This window comes from Delphinus delphis, chromosome 1 (assembly GCF_949987515.2).
Source record: "Delphinus delphis chromosome 1, mDelDel1.2, whole genome shotgun sequence".
Taxonomy (NCBI): Eukaryota; Metazoa; Chordata; class Mammalia; order Artiodactyla; family Delphinidae; genus Delphinus; species Delphinus delphis.
Window position 1 is genome coordinate 161,301,127 of NC_082683.1, and position 14,973 is coordinate 161,316,099.

Here is a 14,973-nt window from a genome sequence, read left to right on the forward strand (position 1 = left end):
GATGTTGATCAAATAATAACCCAAATGGCTCTTGACTCTCGGGGGGGCATGGGAAGGGGTGTCGTGGGACCTGAGGAAGTGCTGTTCGCCGCAGGTAGGGCTGGGGCACGTTCTGGGCCCAGGGAACAGCCGATGCTGCTGTAAGCCCAAGCTGCTTGGTGCTGAAGAGTCCTTGTGCCCCAGCCTTATTAACCCTACACTTTATTTAATACCGTATATTAAATCCAGAGAGAGGCCGCTCACCTAGTAGGAGAGGGCCAGTTGGAGATCTTGTCACTGCTTTTTCAGAGTCCTTCCTCTGTCCGCACAACTCCATCCTGAAAGTTCTGCATGGTATTTATTTTTAATGCTGTTTTATGCCATCTGCTTGACATTTAGACTTATGTTCTATCAAAGCAGATGTTTGGGGCCCCTCTTGCTCCAGTCGGACCGTTTGCATATTTTTAAGTACCTCTTCCTGCCGAGCAGCGTAGTGGAAAGAACCGTGGTCACTGTTTCAAGTTGAGGCCGAGTCACTTGCTGCCTGTCTGACCCCCACCCCCATGCAACTGTGAAATAACGGTGCTGGTTCCCCAGAGACAACTGCAGGGTGTCCCCTGGTGGCTGGTGAGGGGCAGGAGGGACCTCCCAGCTGCTGGGGGTGAGGTGACACCCCCCCCCCATCCCTCTCCCTCTCCCTCGTAGAAGTCCTTCATCCCACGCACATCTGCGTGGCTCGCTGCCGGCGTGACGCTTCTCTGACACGTTTGCTTGGCCTGGCGCCTGAGCTTGGACTTGTTCCGCATTGTTCTAAGTGCACAGAGCCCTTTGGGCCTGGCGGTGGCGCCTCTCCACGTGTGGGCGTGCGGGACGCAGGACTTGCGTCTCCTGTGCCCTCACCGAGCTCTGGGCTGAGCCTGTGACTGAAGCACGGCGGCGACTTTGGTAACAGTACGCTGAACTCTTAGCCAGAAAGGCGGTCAGTCCCGAGGGATGTCCTGGTCCCTGTCCCCAGGGCGGGCTCGGCAGGCAGCTTTCATAGCTGAGGGGTGGGTGCTGATTGCCCATGTTGGCAGCTTTTCCTCTGCGGCGTCGGGGAGTGGAGAGGAGGCTGCCCTTGGTTTACAGGTAAGCGAACGGGGGGGCTAGGATGCCAGGTGCTGAGGGCCGGACCTGAGGCTCACTGCGCTTTCTCCTCCTCTGGTTGCACCCTTCTAGTCGCCCATGTTCGACGGAAAAGTCCCGCACTGGTACCACTTCTCCTGCTTCTGGAAGGTCGGCCACTCCATACGGCACCCTGACGTCGAGGTGGATGGGTTCTCCGAGCTCCGCTGGGATGACCAGCAGAAGGTCAAGAAGACGGCTGAGGCTGGAGGAGTGACGGGTGCGTGCACACCGGGGAGGTGCGGGGGTCGCCCCAACCCCTAAAGTTTCCTGGGTTCTGGGGGGAGGGGGAGCTTTTCTGTGGCAGCAAAGAAAAGGTCCTTCACTTACCCCTCTGTTATTTCAGCAGCGCCTCAGGGACCCAGTGTTCTGTTTGGTGCAGGATATTTCTCCAGATGCTTGAAATGTAGCCTTTACATTTGTTGCGGTTGTTATCTTCAATAGACCTTGTTTTTAGAGTAGTTTTAGGTTCACAGCAAAATTAAGCAGAAAGTACAGAGAGTTCCCGTGTACCCACAGAGGCATGACCTCCGCCACTATCAACATCCCCCAGCAGATGGTCCATTTGTTACAGTCACTGAACCTACACTGATACATCATCACCCAAAGTCCATAGTTTATATTAGTCATCACTCGTGGTGATGTACATCTTACATGGGTTTGGGCAAATGTATAATGACATATATCAATCATTATAACATGGTACAGAGTATTTCCACTCCCTTATAAAATTCCTCTGTGTTCCACCGGTTAATCCCTCCCTCTGCCAACCACTGACATTTTTCCTATCTCCATAGTTTCATCTTTTCTAGAATGTCACATAGTTAGAATCAAACAGTGTGCAACCTTTTCAGATTGGCTTATTTCATTTAGTAATAATGCATTTAAGGTTCCTGCATATCTTTTCACGGCTCAATAACTTACTTCTTTTGGGCACTGAATAATATTCCATTGTTGGGAGGTACCACAGTTTATCCGTTCACCTATTTAAGGACACCGTGGGTGCTTCCAAGTTTTAGCACTTACGAATAAAACTACTATAAACATCCATGTGCAGGGTTTTGGGTGGACCTAAGTTTTCAACTCACGTGGGTAAATACCAAGGCACACAATTGCTGGATTGTATGGTAAGAGTCTGTTTAGACTGCAAGCTGTCTTCTAAAGTGGCCAAACCATTTACATTACCACCAGCAATGAATGAGAGTTCCTGTTCCTCCACGTTCTTACCAGCATTTTTAACCAATGTTTTGGATTTTGGCAATCTAAAATGTTCGTAGTGGTATCTCATTTTAATTTGCGGTTCCTTAGTACCATATGATGTTGAGCATCTTCTCACATGTCTGTCTGCCATCTGTATATGTTCTTTGGTAAAGGGTCTGTTCAGATATTCTCCCGATTTTAATCAGGTTCGTTTTATTGAGTTCCTCATATAGTTTGTAGAACAGTCCTTGATCAGATGTGTCTTTTGCAAGTATTTTCTCCCAGTCTGTGGCTTGTCTTTTTTATTCTCTTGGCACTGTCTTTCACAAAGTAGACATTTTTGATTTTAATAAAGGCCAGCTTCTCAAATTATTTCTTTCATGTACTAGGTCTGGTATTGTATCTAAAAAGTCATCACCATACCCAAGGTCATCTAGATTTTCTCCTGTGTTATCTTCTAGGAGTTTTATCGTTTTGTGTTCTATCAATACATTTAAGTCTGTGATCCATTTTTTTTTTCTCCCAAAGACTGGGTGTGGGAGTACTATTTAGACAAATCAGTGATACACAGTATTATTCTGAAAACAATGTTTGTTTGTTTTTACATGAAAGCTTCTTTATTTGTGTTGGGTCTTCCTTTCTGTGCGAGGGCTTTCTCTAGTTGCAGCGAGCAGGGGCCACTCTTGATCGCGGTGCGTGGGCCTCTCACTGTCATGGCCTGTCGTTGCGGAGCACAAGCTCCAGACGCGCAGGCTCAGCAATTGTGGCTCACGGGCCTAAGTTGCTCCGCGGCATTTGGGATCTTCCCAGACCAGGGCTCGAACCCGCGTCCCCTGCATTGGCAGGCAGATTCTCAACCACTGCGCCACCAGGGAAGCCCCTGTGATCCATTTTGAGTTAATATTTGCGACAGGTTTAATCTGTCGTCTAGATTAAATTTTTTTGCATGCGGATGCCCAGTTGTCCCCGCACCACTTGATGAAAAGGCTGTTCTCCACTGTGTGGCCTTTGCTCCTCAAACATCAGTTGATTGTATCTGTGTGGGTGTACTCCTGGGCTGTATTCTGGCATGTTTATCAATTTGTGTATTTCACCAGTACCACACTGTCTTGATTATATAGCTTTATAGCAAGTCTGGAAGTCAGGCAGTGTCAGTCCCCTGACTTCGTTCCTCTTCAATATTGTATTGGCTGTTCTGGGTCCTCTGCCTCTCCATATAAGCCTTGGTCAGTTTGTCAGCATCCGCAGACTTGCTGAGATGCCTTTAAATTTTAAACAGTTTTTTTTTTGTCCCCTTTTGAAGATCTCCTGAGACTGAATTCTCATTTCTCTGCCTTGCTGTGAACTGACCCAGTTGAACCTGTTGTTGTGACTCCAGGCTGTTGATGAGAATAAAAAGTTAAATCGTCCCAGATCCTGTAATTCAGAAAGAACTACCATTAATGTTGCGGGTGTCTTATTAGAAAATTATTTTCTATTCAAATTTTTTTTCTTTTTTTTTTTTTTTTTTTTTTTTTTTTTTGCGGTACGCGGGCCTCTCACTGCTGTGGCCTCTCCCGCTGCGGAGCACAGGCTCCAGACGCGCAGGCTCAGCGGCCATGGCTCACGGGCCCAGCCGCTCCGCGGCATGTGGGATCTTCCCGGACCGGGGCACGAACCCGCGTCCCCTGCATCGGCAGGCGGACTCTCAACCACTGCGCCACCAGGGAAGCCCTCTATTCAAATATTGATGCGTGTGTGTTTTCATTCCTGCAGAAGTGGGATTCTACCTTAGGTATTAACTTTTTTTAATGTTCAGTCACCTTTTCTTCTGATAAAGTATACATAACACAATATTTACCATCTTAACCATTTTTAAGTGTACGTTTCAGTGGTGTTAAGTGCATTCACATTGTTATGCAGTCATCACCACCATTCATCTCCAAAACTTTGCCATCTTCCCAAACTAATACTCCATACCCATTAAGCACTAATTCCTCATTTACCTCCCCCCAGTCTCTGACAACCACTCTTATTTCTGTCTCTATGAATTTGACTACTTCTAAGTACCTCATATGGGTGGAATCATACAGTATTTGTCCTTTTGTGTTTGGCTTATACTATATTTGTCCATTTGTGCCTGACTTATTTCACTCCGCCTAATGTCTTCAGGATTCATTCATGTGGCGTGTGTCAGAATTTCCTTCCTTTTTAAGGCTGAATAATATTGTTACATGGCTATACTAGATTTTGTTTATCCATTCATTCATTGATGGACACGTGCGTTGTTTCTGCCGATTGGTGATTGGTGAACATTGGTATACAGATATCTGTTCCAGACCCTGCTTTCCGTCCTCTTATGTATGTACCCAGAAGTGGAATTGCTGGATCCTATAGTTATTCTATATGCAATTTTTTGTGTAAACTGCAGTACTGTTTGCCACAGCAGCTGCGGGATTATACATCCCCACCAGCAATACATGGGGTTCTGATTTCTCCACATCCGTATCAACACTTTTATTTTCTGGATTTTGGCGGGAGGGGAGGGGAGGTTGGTTTTTCAGGATTTTTTCTTTTTAGTAATACTCTTCCTAATGATTTGAAGTGGTATTTCATGGTGATCTTGATTTGTACTTCCCCATACCTACCTATTGCATTATACAGCTTAATATTTACTCTTCATGTTAAGTTACAGATTTCCGTCGTTATTGTTAAAGGTACGTAGTACTCACTTCTTGAGGTCTTGCTCAGTTTTGCGCATCATTCACGTATTTGACGTATATTAATTTCATTGAATCCTTGCCCCAGCCCTTTACCAGTTTTTCCAGTTGAGGGGCTGAGACACCTAGAGGTTAGGTAAGTGGCCCAAGGTCATGCTGGTGGTAAATGTTCGAGCTGAGATTCAAGTCTAGACTCTCTTGCTTTTGAAACTAGACTTTAAACCATTTGGCTCTATTACACATAGAGCTGCCGCAGATTTCTGGTATATCCTGGGCACCTGTCCAGTTTTTTCTTTAATTCCAAGGGGGGGAAATACTGCTGAAAGAGAAAGTATTTGAAGGCCTTCTGTGTGTGTGCCAGCTTGCCTTTCAGAAAGGTTGTATCAGTTCCACTTGTACCAACAGTATGAGATGTACCCATTTCTCCACTTCCACACCATCCCTAAGTATTTTCATTCCTTTTCATTTTGCTCCTAGTGACATGGAACATTTTGTCATGTGTTGATCAGTCATTTGTGTTACTTTAATAGTTGTGTGTGTCTTTTCCTCATTTTTCTCTTGGGGTATTTTTCTTTTCCTTAGTGAAGTACAAAAGATACTAATTCTTGGTCTCATGTTTTGCAAATATTTTTCCTGGTTTGACATTTTTCTTTTAGATAGGTTATTTTCTGTTTCATCATATTGAAGCTTCATCTTTGACTAAATGTTCTTGTCATATCTGTTTTCTCACTTGAAGTACCTGGTTTTTTTTTGTTTTTTTTGTTTTTTTTTGCGGTACGCGGGCCTCTCACTGTTGTGGCCTCTCTCGTTGCGGAGCACAGGCTCCGGACACGCAGGCTCAGCGGCCATGGCTCATGGGCCCAGCCGCTCCGCGGCATGTGGGATCTTCCTGGACCGGGGCACGAACCCGCGTCCCCTGCATTGGCAGGCGGACTCTCAACCACTGCGCCACCAGGGAAGCCCAGAAGTACCTGTTTTGAGTATTTTGAATAAAGTATCTGTTTTTGGTATTTTGAAATCTTTCATCCGGAATTTTAAAAATAACGTACATACAGTTACATGCACAAACTTGCGTGTACAGTTCAGTGAGTTTTGACAAATGCATACACACATCTAATATTCACCCCATCAAATTTCTGTACCCGCCACCCCCAGAAAGGTCCCTTATGCCCTTTCCGAGTCATCTTCCGCCTCAGCAAGGTAACCACTGTTCTGATTTCTATCCCTTTGGATTAATTTTGTGTGATTTAGAGTTTCAGGGAGAAAGGAATAGTATCTTTTTCTCTCGTAAGCTGCTTTCGCTCAGCATAATGTCTGTGAGACTTATCCAGGTTGTCTCATGTGTCGTCAGTTCTTTTCTTTATTACTGAGGAGTAGTCTCTTGAGTATATCACACTTGGTTTATCCATTCTCCAGTTGGTAACTTTTAAGTTGTTGACAGATTGGGACCATTACAAATACAGCTGCTACGAACACTTGTGTACAAGCTCTGTACGGACATGTGCTCTCGTTTCTCTTGGGTATATAGCTGGGAATGGAGTGGTAGATCATACATTAGATGTACGTTCAGCTTTCTAAAGAAGGTGCCAAACTGGTTTCCAAAGCGGTTGGGCCATTTTACATTGCCACCAGCACTGTTTGAGAGTTCCTCCACATCCTTGTCAGCACTTGGTATGGTCACTCTTTTTGATATCAGCCATTACAATAAGTGTGTAGTGATATCACGGTTTTAATTTGCATGTCTTTATTATTGAGTTGTAAGAGTTCTTAGAATATTCTAGGTGCGTGTCCTCTATTAGATATAAATAATGCAAATACCTTCTCCCATTCAGAGGTTTGTCTTTTCGTTTATTTACTGACTTTTTAAAAAATTTATTTATTTTATTTATTTATTTTTGGCTGCATTGGGTCTTTGTTGCTGCACGGGCTTTCTGTAGTTGCGGCCAGCGGGGGCTACTCTTCATTGCGGTGCGCAGGCTTCTCATTGCAGTGGCTTCTCTTGTTGCGTAGCCCGGGCTCTGGGTGCGCGGGCTTCAGTAGTTGAGGCTCTTGGGCTCTAGAGCGCAGGCTCAGTAGTTGTGGCGCATGGGCTTAGTTGCTCTGTGGCATGTGGGATCTTCGCAGACCGGGGCTCGAACCCGTGTCCCCTGCATTGGCAGGCGGATTCTTAACCACTACGCCACCAGGAAAGCCCTACTGACATTTTTTGAAGAGACTAGTTTTTCGTTTTGATGAAGTCCAATTTGTTGTTTTTTTGTGGGTTTTTTTCTCCTTTTTGGGGTAGTAATTTCTGTCTCCTAAGAAATCTTTGCTTACTGTTTAAGGTCATTGAAGGATATGCTCCAGAACTTCTGGGAGTTTTGTAGCTTTAGCTTATCTTAAATTATTTAATTTTATTTATCTTAAATTAACTTTTGTGTTAGGCGTGAGGCACACATTTTTTGTTTTTTTTTCCCCATGTGGCTATTATTTTGTTCCAGCACCATTTGTTGAAAAGACTTTGGCTTCCTTATCAAAATCAGCTGATGATAGGTCTGTATATGGTCTCGATATTTGGTTCCACTGATTTATGCTACTCCACTGTCTTAATGATTGTAACCTTAGAGTAAGTCATGAAGTCTTGTAGTGTAATTCCTCTAAATTTGTTCTTTTTCAATAGTATTTTGACCTTTCTAGGTCCTTTGTCATCTCCTTACAAATTTTGTGGTAAACTTGTCAATTTCTCCCTCGAAAAGCTTGCTAGGATTCTGACTGGCATTGCATCAGATCTGTAGATCAAACTGGGGATTATTGACATCATAGTAAATTGAGTCTTTCGGTCCATAAACATGATATTCATTTCTTCTTTAATTTCAGCAAAATCTTGTAGATTCAGTGTAGAGAGAGATCTTGTATGTCTTATTAAATTTATCTCTAAGTATTCTGTGTATTTTAATGCTATTTAAATAGTAGTGTGCTTTAATTTCTTTTTCCAGTATGTTTATTGCTAATATATAGAAATGTTTTATATTGACCTTGTGCTCTGCAACTTTGCTAAATTCACTTAATAGTACTAGTAGCTTTTTTGTAGATTCTTAAGACTAATCCCAGTTACAATCATGTCATCTACAAATAGAGATGGCTTTACTTGTTCTTTTCTACACTTACACATTTTGTTTCTTTTTCTTGCCTACTGCACATATTAGAGCCTCCAGTACAGTGTTGTCTGTGGTAGGAGAAGACAGCCTTGCTTTATTCCTGATCTTAGGAGAGAAACATTCAGTCTTGGAGTTTATTTTTATATAAGAAAAGAATCTAGTTTTTGTCCCAAATGGTTGGCCATTTTTCCCCAAGATTCTTTATTGAATGATTCAATCTTTCCCCGCTAATTAGGAATGCCACCGTACCACATATTTAATTTTCTTTTTCTCTTGATTATGGAGGTTTTTTTGTTTTTTTTGTTGTTGTTTGTCAGCTCTCTTGTTTTTGTTTTTTTATTGAAGTATAGTTGATGTACAATAGTATATAAATTACAGGGGTACAATAGAGTGACTCGTGTAATATATTACATTTATATTTATAAAATATTGGTTATATTCCCCGTGTTGTACAATATATCCTTGTAGCTCCACATGTTTAATTATTACATACACTTTTATCTGTTCCTATATCAAGATACTCCTTTTAACTCAACACTCAACTCTGATAAGTGAAGGTGTAATGGAAATTAGAAGGCAGTGTTGGAATTTAGTATGTTACAGGGTTTTCATAGTAAGCACTTACATTCTTTCCAAAGTGAAGAAGGGGGCTACAGAGGAAATGGAGAGAGGGGGACAGCGAGACCACCACCAGCTAACACTGCTGTTTCCAGGAGGCTGTCTGAGAAATTTTTTTATTTTATTGCCAGAAAAGAAGCTCTGTTAACCAACCACAATGGTAAGAAACAAGTGTAGATGAGATGGACCAGCTGTGGTCACCCAGAACACAAGGTGTCCTGGTAGAGGAATCCCAAGAGGTAGAGGAGGAAGACAGGGGCTCCTTGGAGCTGCGCGGAGGCTGCTAAAATGAGCGTGGCTGTGTTTCATGCTTCAGGCAAAGGCCAAGATGGAGTTGGCAGCAAGACGGAGAAGACACTGGGCGACTTTGCGGCAGAGTACGCCAAGTCCAACAGAAGCACATGCAAGGGCTGCATGGAGAAGATAGAAAAGGTGAGTGAGAGCTTTGGACTTCACCTGTCTGACTTTCTGGATTTCTTGCATTGGATGTCATCGGATATCTCAAAAGAAAAGAAAAAATAGGGGCTTTAGGTGCTGGGTCAACACCAGTGGTTAAAAATAAAGTGAAGATCTTAGTAGAGACAGGAGATGACAGTGACTTTTCTTCCAGGCAGGTCTGGCCCTGATTATTCATGGTCCAGCCCATGTACGTCGCTGCACCTGCTTTTAGGAGACCTGGCAGAGTTTGAAAAACATTTACACAAGGGCTCTCTCCTGGGCTGTGCAGTGGCTGGGGGAAAGCTGTATTTTATGGTAGGATTAAGTTTAAGGAGTGTGTTTCTTCCCTGGTATGAGCCTCCAGGTTTCTTCCTCTTAATCAGGAACTTCATTAACCACCCTTCCCCACCAGCTCTGGTCCCTGAAGAATGACAGCTTGTCTGGCAGAATGACGGCTACCTGAGTAGCAGGGACACAGGTGGAGGGGTCGGCCTGTGCCCTTTCGCCTTATCACCCAAGATGCTCTGATCTTAGGTAAACATGCTGGTTGATTAATTCAAGGCATCGATTAAAGGTTTCTACCTCCTTGGTATTATACAGGAAATTGAGGTGAGTCAGTGGGTGTTTAGAAAGGAAAACCATGAAATTGCTAGATCTTTTCCAGCTACCTTCAACCACAAGAATTTGAGGCAAAAGTTAAGGGAATGCCCGAGGCTGTGTGCTGCTGAGTGTTGCTTGGCCTGAAGTGGAGTAGTGTCCGGTGCTCCTTGTTACAAGGTTTCCAATCTGGGCTCAGGAATGTCAGGCCTGGGAATTGTAAACCTGGGGAGGATGGCAGGGCTAGATTCTAGCATAAGATAGTTTATTACTGCATCTTAGGGGGTCTTCATATGTGTAAAGAGACTGAAGAGTCTGGGTGGGGAGATTGCAGAAAGTCCCTGCTAGAATTGGGGCCTGCACTGGCTCCTTCTGAGCCTGCGATATAGCAGCCCAGGTGTTGTTCTTATGTCTGCACCAGGTCAGCAGAACATCCTCAGGGTAATGCTGTTACTTCCTCACTTGCCCAGGCAGCTAGGTAGGTGGGTAGCTGGTTGGTAGCTGGTTGGACTTAACCCCTTCTTAAATGGGGTGCTGAGGCTTGAGGGAAACACAATCCTTGGTGGCATAAAAGAGCCAAAACCTCCCAGCAGCCCGCCCATTGCCTTCGGTGTGGACCTGGTCGCCCCTGGCCCCCTGATGTTTGACCATCCTTCCTTGTCTGTCTTTGGTAACACATGTGGATTCTCCTACAGGGCCAGGTGCGCCTGTCCAAGAAGATGCTGGACCCCGAGAAGCCCCAGCTAGGCATGATCGACCGCTGGTACCACCCGAACTGCTTTGTTGAGAACAGAGAGGAGCTGGGCTTCCGGCCTGAGTACAGCGCGAGCCAGCTCAAGGGCTTCAGCCTCCTCGCCGCAGAGGACAAGGAAGCCCTGAAGAGGCAGCTCCCGGCCATCAAGAGTGAAGGGTGGGTGCCGGGGCCGGCAGGGTGGAGGCTTCACACAGGCCCAGAGTCCATATCACTCCTGTGTTCCCCTTGCTGCCCGTCAGAAAGCTGGGGGTGCAGGCGCTGTGAGGCAGCAGAGCTCCGCCCCTTCCCCAGCTGAGGCAGTGGGGGACAGAGCAGGGAAGGCCTGGGCAAGCTGCAGTGCGTGTTCCTGCCGCTGCTGGTGGTCTGTTCCCTGTCCCGCATCTGACCTCCGTGGACAGGCAGAGAGCAAATCCCACTTCCCCCTGCTCCGTCTGAGCGTTCCCCTGGCTGGAGTCCACCACCGCCACCTTTCCTCTGACCCCTGCGTGACCAACTTTCACGTCCCCCTGATGTCCTCGTGTGTGGATGTGTCCCTGTGTGTCTGGGTCTCTCTTGAGAACGGCGCTGGGAGAATCTTGACTCTTTTTAAGTAGCGGGGGTGGGCGGTCGATAAGTTATCTGGTTGAGTTCAGAATGGCTTTCATACGGTGCTAACATTTAGGTCTGTGTTGATCCTGTGGTACTTCTTTCCTGTGTTCCCTCTGCCAGTCCCTTGGCCCCAGTCTAGTTCTTGGTGACGAGCCCACCGAGGGGGGCGTGGCAGGGCGGTGGTGTACACTGTGCTCCTTGGACAGTGTAGGGTCGGGGTGACCCCACCTCCCCATCTTCAAGCGGCCTTCACGCAGTATTTCAGTTCAAAACGCACAAGTTTATTGCACCGCACACGTGGCTCTGGAATGGGAAAGAAAACTGGAAAGTCGGACCCACAGATTTAAAAAGCCTCAGAGTGCTTTGATGTGGGGTGTAGGTGTAGGAGTGAACAAGCTCACATTGATGCTGTAACAACCAGCATTGGTTGAGCACTTGTGGCGTGCCATGCTAAGCCTTTTACAGAGGATATTTCATTTAACCGTCACCACGATCCTACAGAGTAGACGGTATTCTTTCCCTTGTTTTTACGGATGAGGGAAAATGCAAGGGTTTGATCTCAGGCCTGTGTGATGGCTGAAAGTGAGTATTAACCTCCGTGGCTGACCTGCCCTGATTCTAGGGCCTACCGATGACCCTCCGTGCCCCCTCTTAGGTCAGGAGTGATGCCGCTGGACTTGGTCGGCAGCGTTTGCTGAGGCAGACTGGTGGGCAGCGCCTAGACCACCGCTTCTTGTTGGGCTGGAAGTGGCAGCACAGCCTCCCCGGTCTGAGAACAGCCTCTTGGCCTCAGGAGCAGCCCTGTGTCTTAGATTGAAAGGCTCAGCGCCTGGCACTGATGCAGTCCCGGCCCTCGGCTACGGTCTTACCTCTGGCGTAGTCCCTGCCAGAACCTTCCAGGCCATCTCTCTCATCTGTGCTGCGCCGGGTTGTTCCGAGGCCCTGGAGGGACCGCGGGCCCCTCCTGGCAGCTGTGCTTCCTGCAGTGGATGACGTCAGCCCCAGACACTGCCTGAACAGAGGGCGAGCTGCTCAGCGGGCAGGGCCCGGCTGAGCCGCATGAGAATGGCCTTAGGATGGTGTGTCGCCAGAGCTGTTGGCTTTCAGGGCTTTAATGGCTCTGGTTCTTTCCCTTACATCCTTTGTCTCTTTCAGAAAGCGAAAAGGCGATGAGGTGGATGGAATGGAGGAAGTGGCCAAGAAGAAATCTAGAAAAGAAAAAGACAAGGAGAGTAAGCTTGAAAAGGCCCTCAAGGTGAGTCCCGAGCTGGGCGTCTCCTCTCTCCATTCAGTCTCAACTCTGTTCCTCATTCTGGGAAGAAAGTTCAAGGAGGTGCGTGTGTCCTGCTTAATGAGAGCTGTAAAAATTCCCAACTTGATAGCTGTTGTTAAATAGCCTGGCTTTTCCCCCAGGTTTGCCTCCCTCCTCCCAAAGCAGTAGTTCTTTTAGAAGTTCTTTTAGTTCTAATAGAGCACCCACAGTGGGCTCCAGGCGCCAGAGCAGCAGGAGCTGGGCTCGGCAGGAGCTGAGCTGTTGCTTCCCGCTCGGCAGCCTCACGCTGGGACGGGCACGTCGTGCTTCAGCCACACTGTGCATCACTGTGCCTCCCGGACCTGTAGCATGTTGGAAACTGCGTATCAAATTCAAGGATGCCGCAGGTTCTTGGCACAGGCAATGGCTGGAAGAGATGAAGTTCCATGTTTTTTAATGAAAATCTCTTGTTAAAAAAAATAATAATAAAAGGCATGTATTAAGAGGAGCAAACTGCCCGTTAGGTCAGCGGTCACTGACCAGAGAAATTCATCGCCGTGTTGGTTACGTGTGTGTCGAAACGAAGTAAAAATTGTTAACCAGGAAAAGGTGAGTGTTGGGGAAACTAGGGGAGAGCAGTCAGTCGCTTCTTGGGGACGTGATTTCCATGAGCCCTCTGCTGCACTCTTCCGTGACTATTCCGGTTTTTGCTGGTGGTGTAAAAAATTAGAAGCAAGTTCTGGTGTGGTTCCAGCTGCTTGATAAGAATCACAGATTCGGTGTTGTTGTCCTTCAATGAAAACTGTGTCAGTTTGGTGCCAACCCCAGCTGCAGTGGAGCTGGGGTGCTCTTCTGCATTTGCCCTTCATGCCCATCTTCCCCGTCTCCAGTGTTGTCAGAGGTAAAACGAAAATCAGAAGCTGGGAACACTGCGCATGGTTCCCACCCTGGCACACCCATTTATGCTGGCCTCCCATCCTTGGTCACGCAGATGACAAAGTTCTGCTTCTCTGATCTAACCTTATACCCTTAGACTTTTGCCTCGTGCTCCCTCATCTCCGTCACCAGTGGCCCAGCACGTGGCGCTGCAGGCAAGGATGTTACCGAGGGAGGCCCTTACAGAGGCTGGGAAAGGGCGCGCGCGCGCGTGCGTGTGTGCGTGTGCGTGAGAAGCGAGTTAAACAACTCCTCACTCGGTGCAGAGAGGGCTGGCATTTTCCTGTTTTGCAGAGGTGGTGGGGTCTGAGGCTGAGACGTGAGTAACTCGCCCACCACCCTCAAACGGGAGGACGCTCTTCCCTGCCCCGCCTCTGATGTCGGGAGACTACTGCCTTGCTGGCCAAGGTGGTCGTGAGAGTGCGTGCGATGGCGTGAAAAGTGTCCCACGCAGAGTAGGCGCTGCATGAGTATTACCACCGAGGTTTAAAGTTCTATCTTCAGAAGAGCTTAAGTCTGTTCCTCCGTGCCACTGAGTATTGAGGAGGTGGGAGGTGTTTGGGGATCGCCCCTGCTGCTTGCTTTCAGGCTGTTGAGGAGCCACCCCTTCCTCCCTTAGGGGCCGGGTGTTGGGGCAGATGAAGCTGGTGCTTCGGGTGTGTTCCTGTGTGTCCTGGTACTTGTCCCTGAGGGGCTGGTTCCGGGGACCCCGGCGCCTGGGCCGCAGCCTCCCCACCTGCCTTGGCCCTCCCTGAGCACCCGCGCCCCAGGCGGACACCGCGGCCGCGAGCTGGGAGCACAGTCCTGGGGATGCGGCAGCCCCGGGGCAGCTCAGCTGAGCGCGGGGCTGTGACTAGAGGCAGAAGCAAGCCAGGGTGGAGTCTTCCTCCAGTTGGGTTTCTTTCTTTGAGAGGAGCTGGTCTCTCAGCTGCTGGCTCTCGTGCACAGGCCCAGAACAACCTGATCTGGAACATCAAGGACGAGCTAAAGAAAGCATGTTCGACGAATGACCTGAAAGAGCTGCTCATATTCAACAAGCAACAAGTGCCCTCCGGGGAGTCTGCGGTGAGCTGCCTTTGTGTTACGGGCGCCACGAGCCGAGCGGCCAGGCCATGCGGGGTGCACGGTGACTGCCCCGGTGGAGTGTGGGAGGCCCTCCGGGTGAACACCTGCTGGTATTAATTGGGAGTGAAATTCCATAGTCGTGTTGCATGATCATCGCCATCGAGGTCGCCGCTTGCGGGGGCAGGAAGGGGCAGGCGCTCAAGGACCGAGGTGGGCTGCACATCTGCCTCGTGTGTTCACACCACAAACTTTGGCCCGAGGAGCCCTCTCTGCTGCCTTCTTCTCACAGACTCCCCGAGGGCTGCGAGGGCTGTCTCCCCTGCAGGCCCTGCCCTGCCGTCCCTCTGGTGCAGAAACAGTGGATGTTCTGGGTTCTGCCTTTATTTCTAAGTCACTGAGAGAAAGGGGAGCTGCAGGAACCCCTCATGCGTGGAAGTAAGGTCTCATAAAGCACAAAAATGCAAGCTCCAACTGTAAACCACCTTCTCCGGGGAATGTTAGGAACCTCAGGGCAGTCCCTCCCTTCTTTTTTAGCGAGTGGAGTCC

At 47.8% G+C, this 14,973-nt stretch overlaps 1 protein-coding gene across 1 annotated transcript in view; it reads left to right on the plus strand.

Moving 5' to 3' along the window:
- PARP1 (poly(ADP-ribose) polymerase 1) overlaps positions 1 to 14,973 on the plus strand; it is a 42,425-nt gene that overhangs the window by 3,493 nt on the left and 23,959 nt on the right. The window contains exons 2-6 of the mRNA XM_059997405.1: positions 1,198 to 1,363; positions 9,114 to 9,229; positions 10,528 to 10,742; positions 12,330 to 12,429; positions 14,311 to 14,427. Coding sequence (XP_059853388.1) covers positions 1,198 to 1,363; positions 9,114 to 9,229; positions 10,528 to 10,742; positions 12,330 to 12,429; positions 14,311 to 14,427 — 714 coding nt within the window. The remainder of the gene's footprint in view (positions 1 to 1,197; positions 1,364 to 9,113; positions 9,230 to 10,527; positions 10,743 to 12,329; positions 12,430 to 14,310; positions 14,428 to 14,973) is intronic.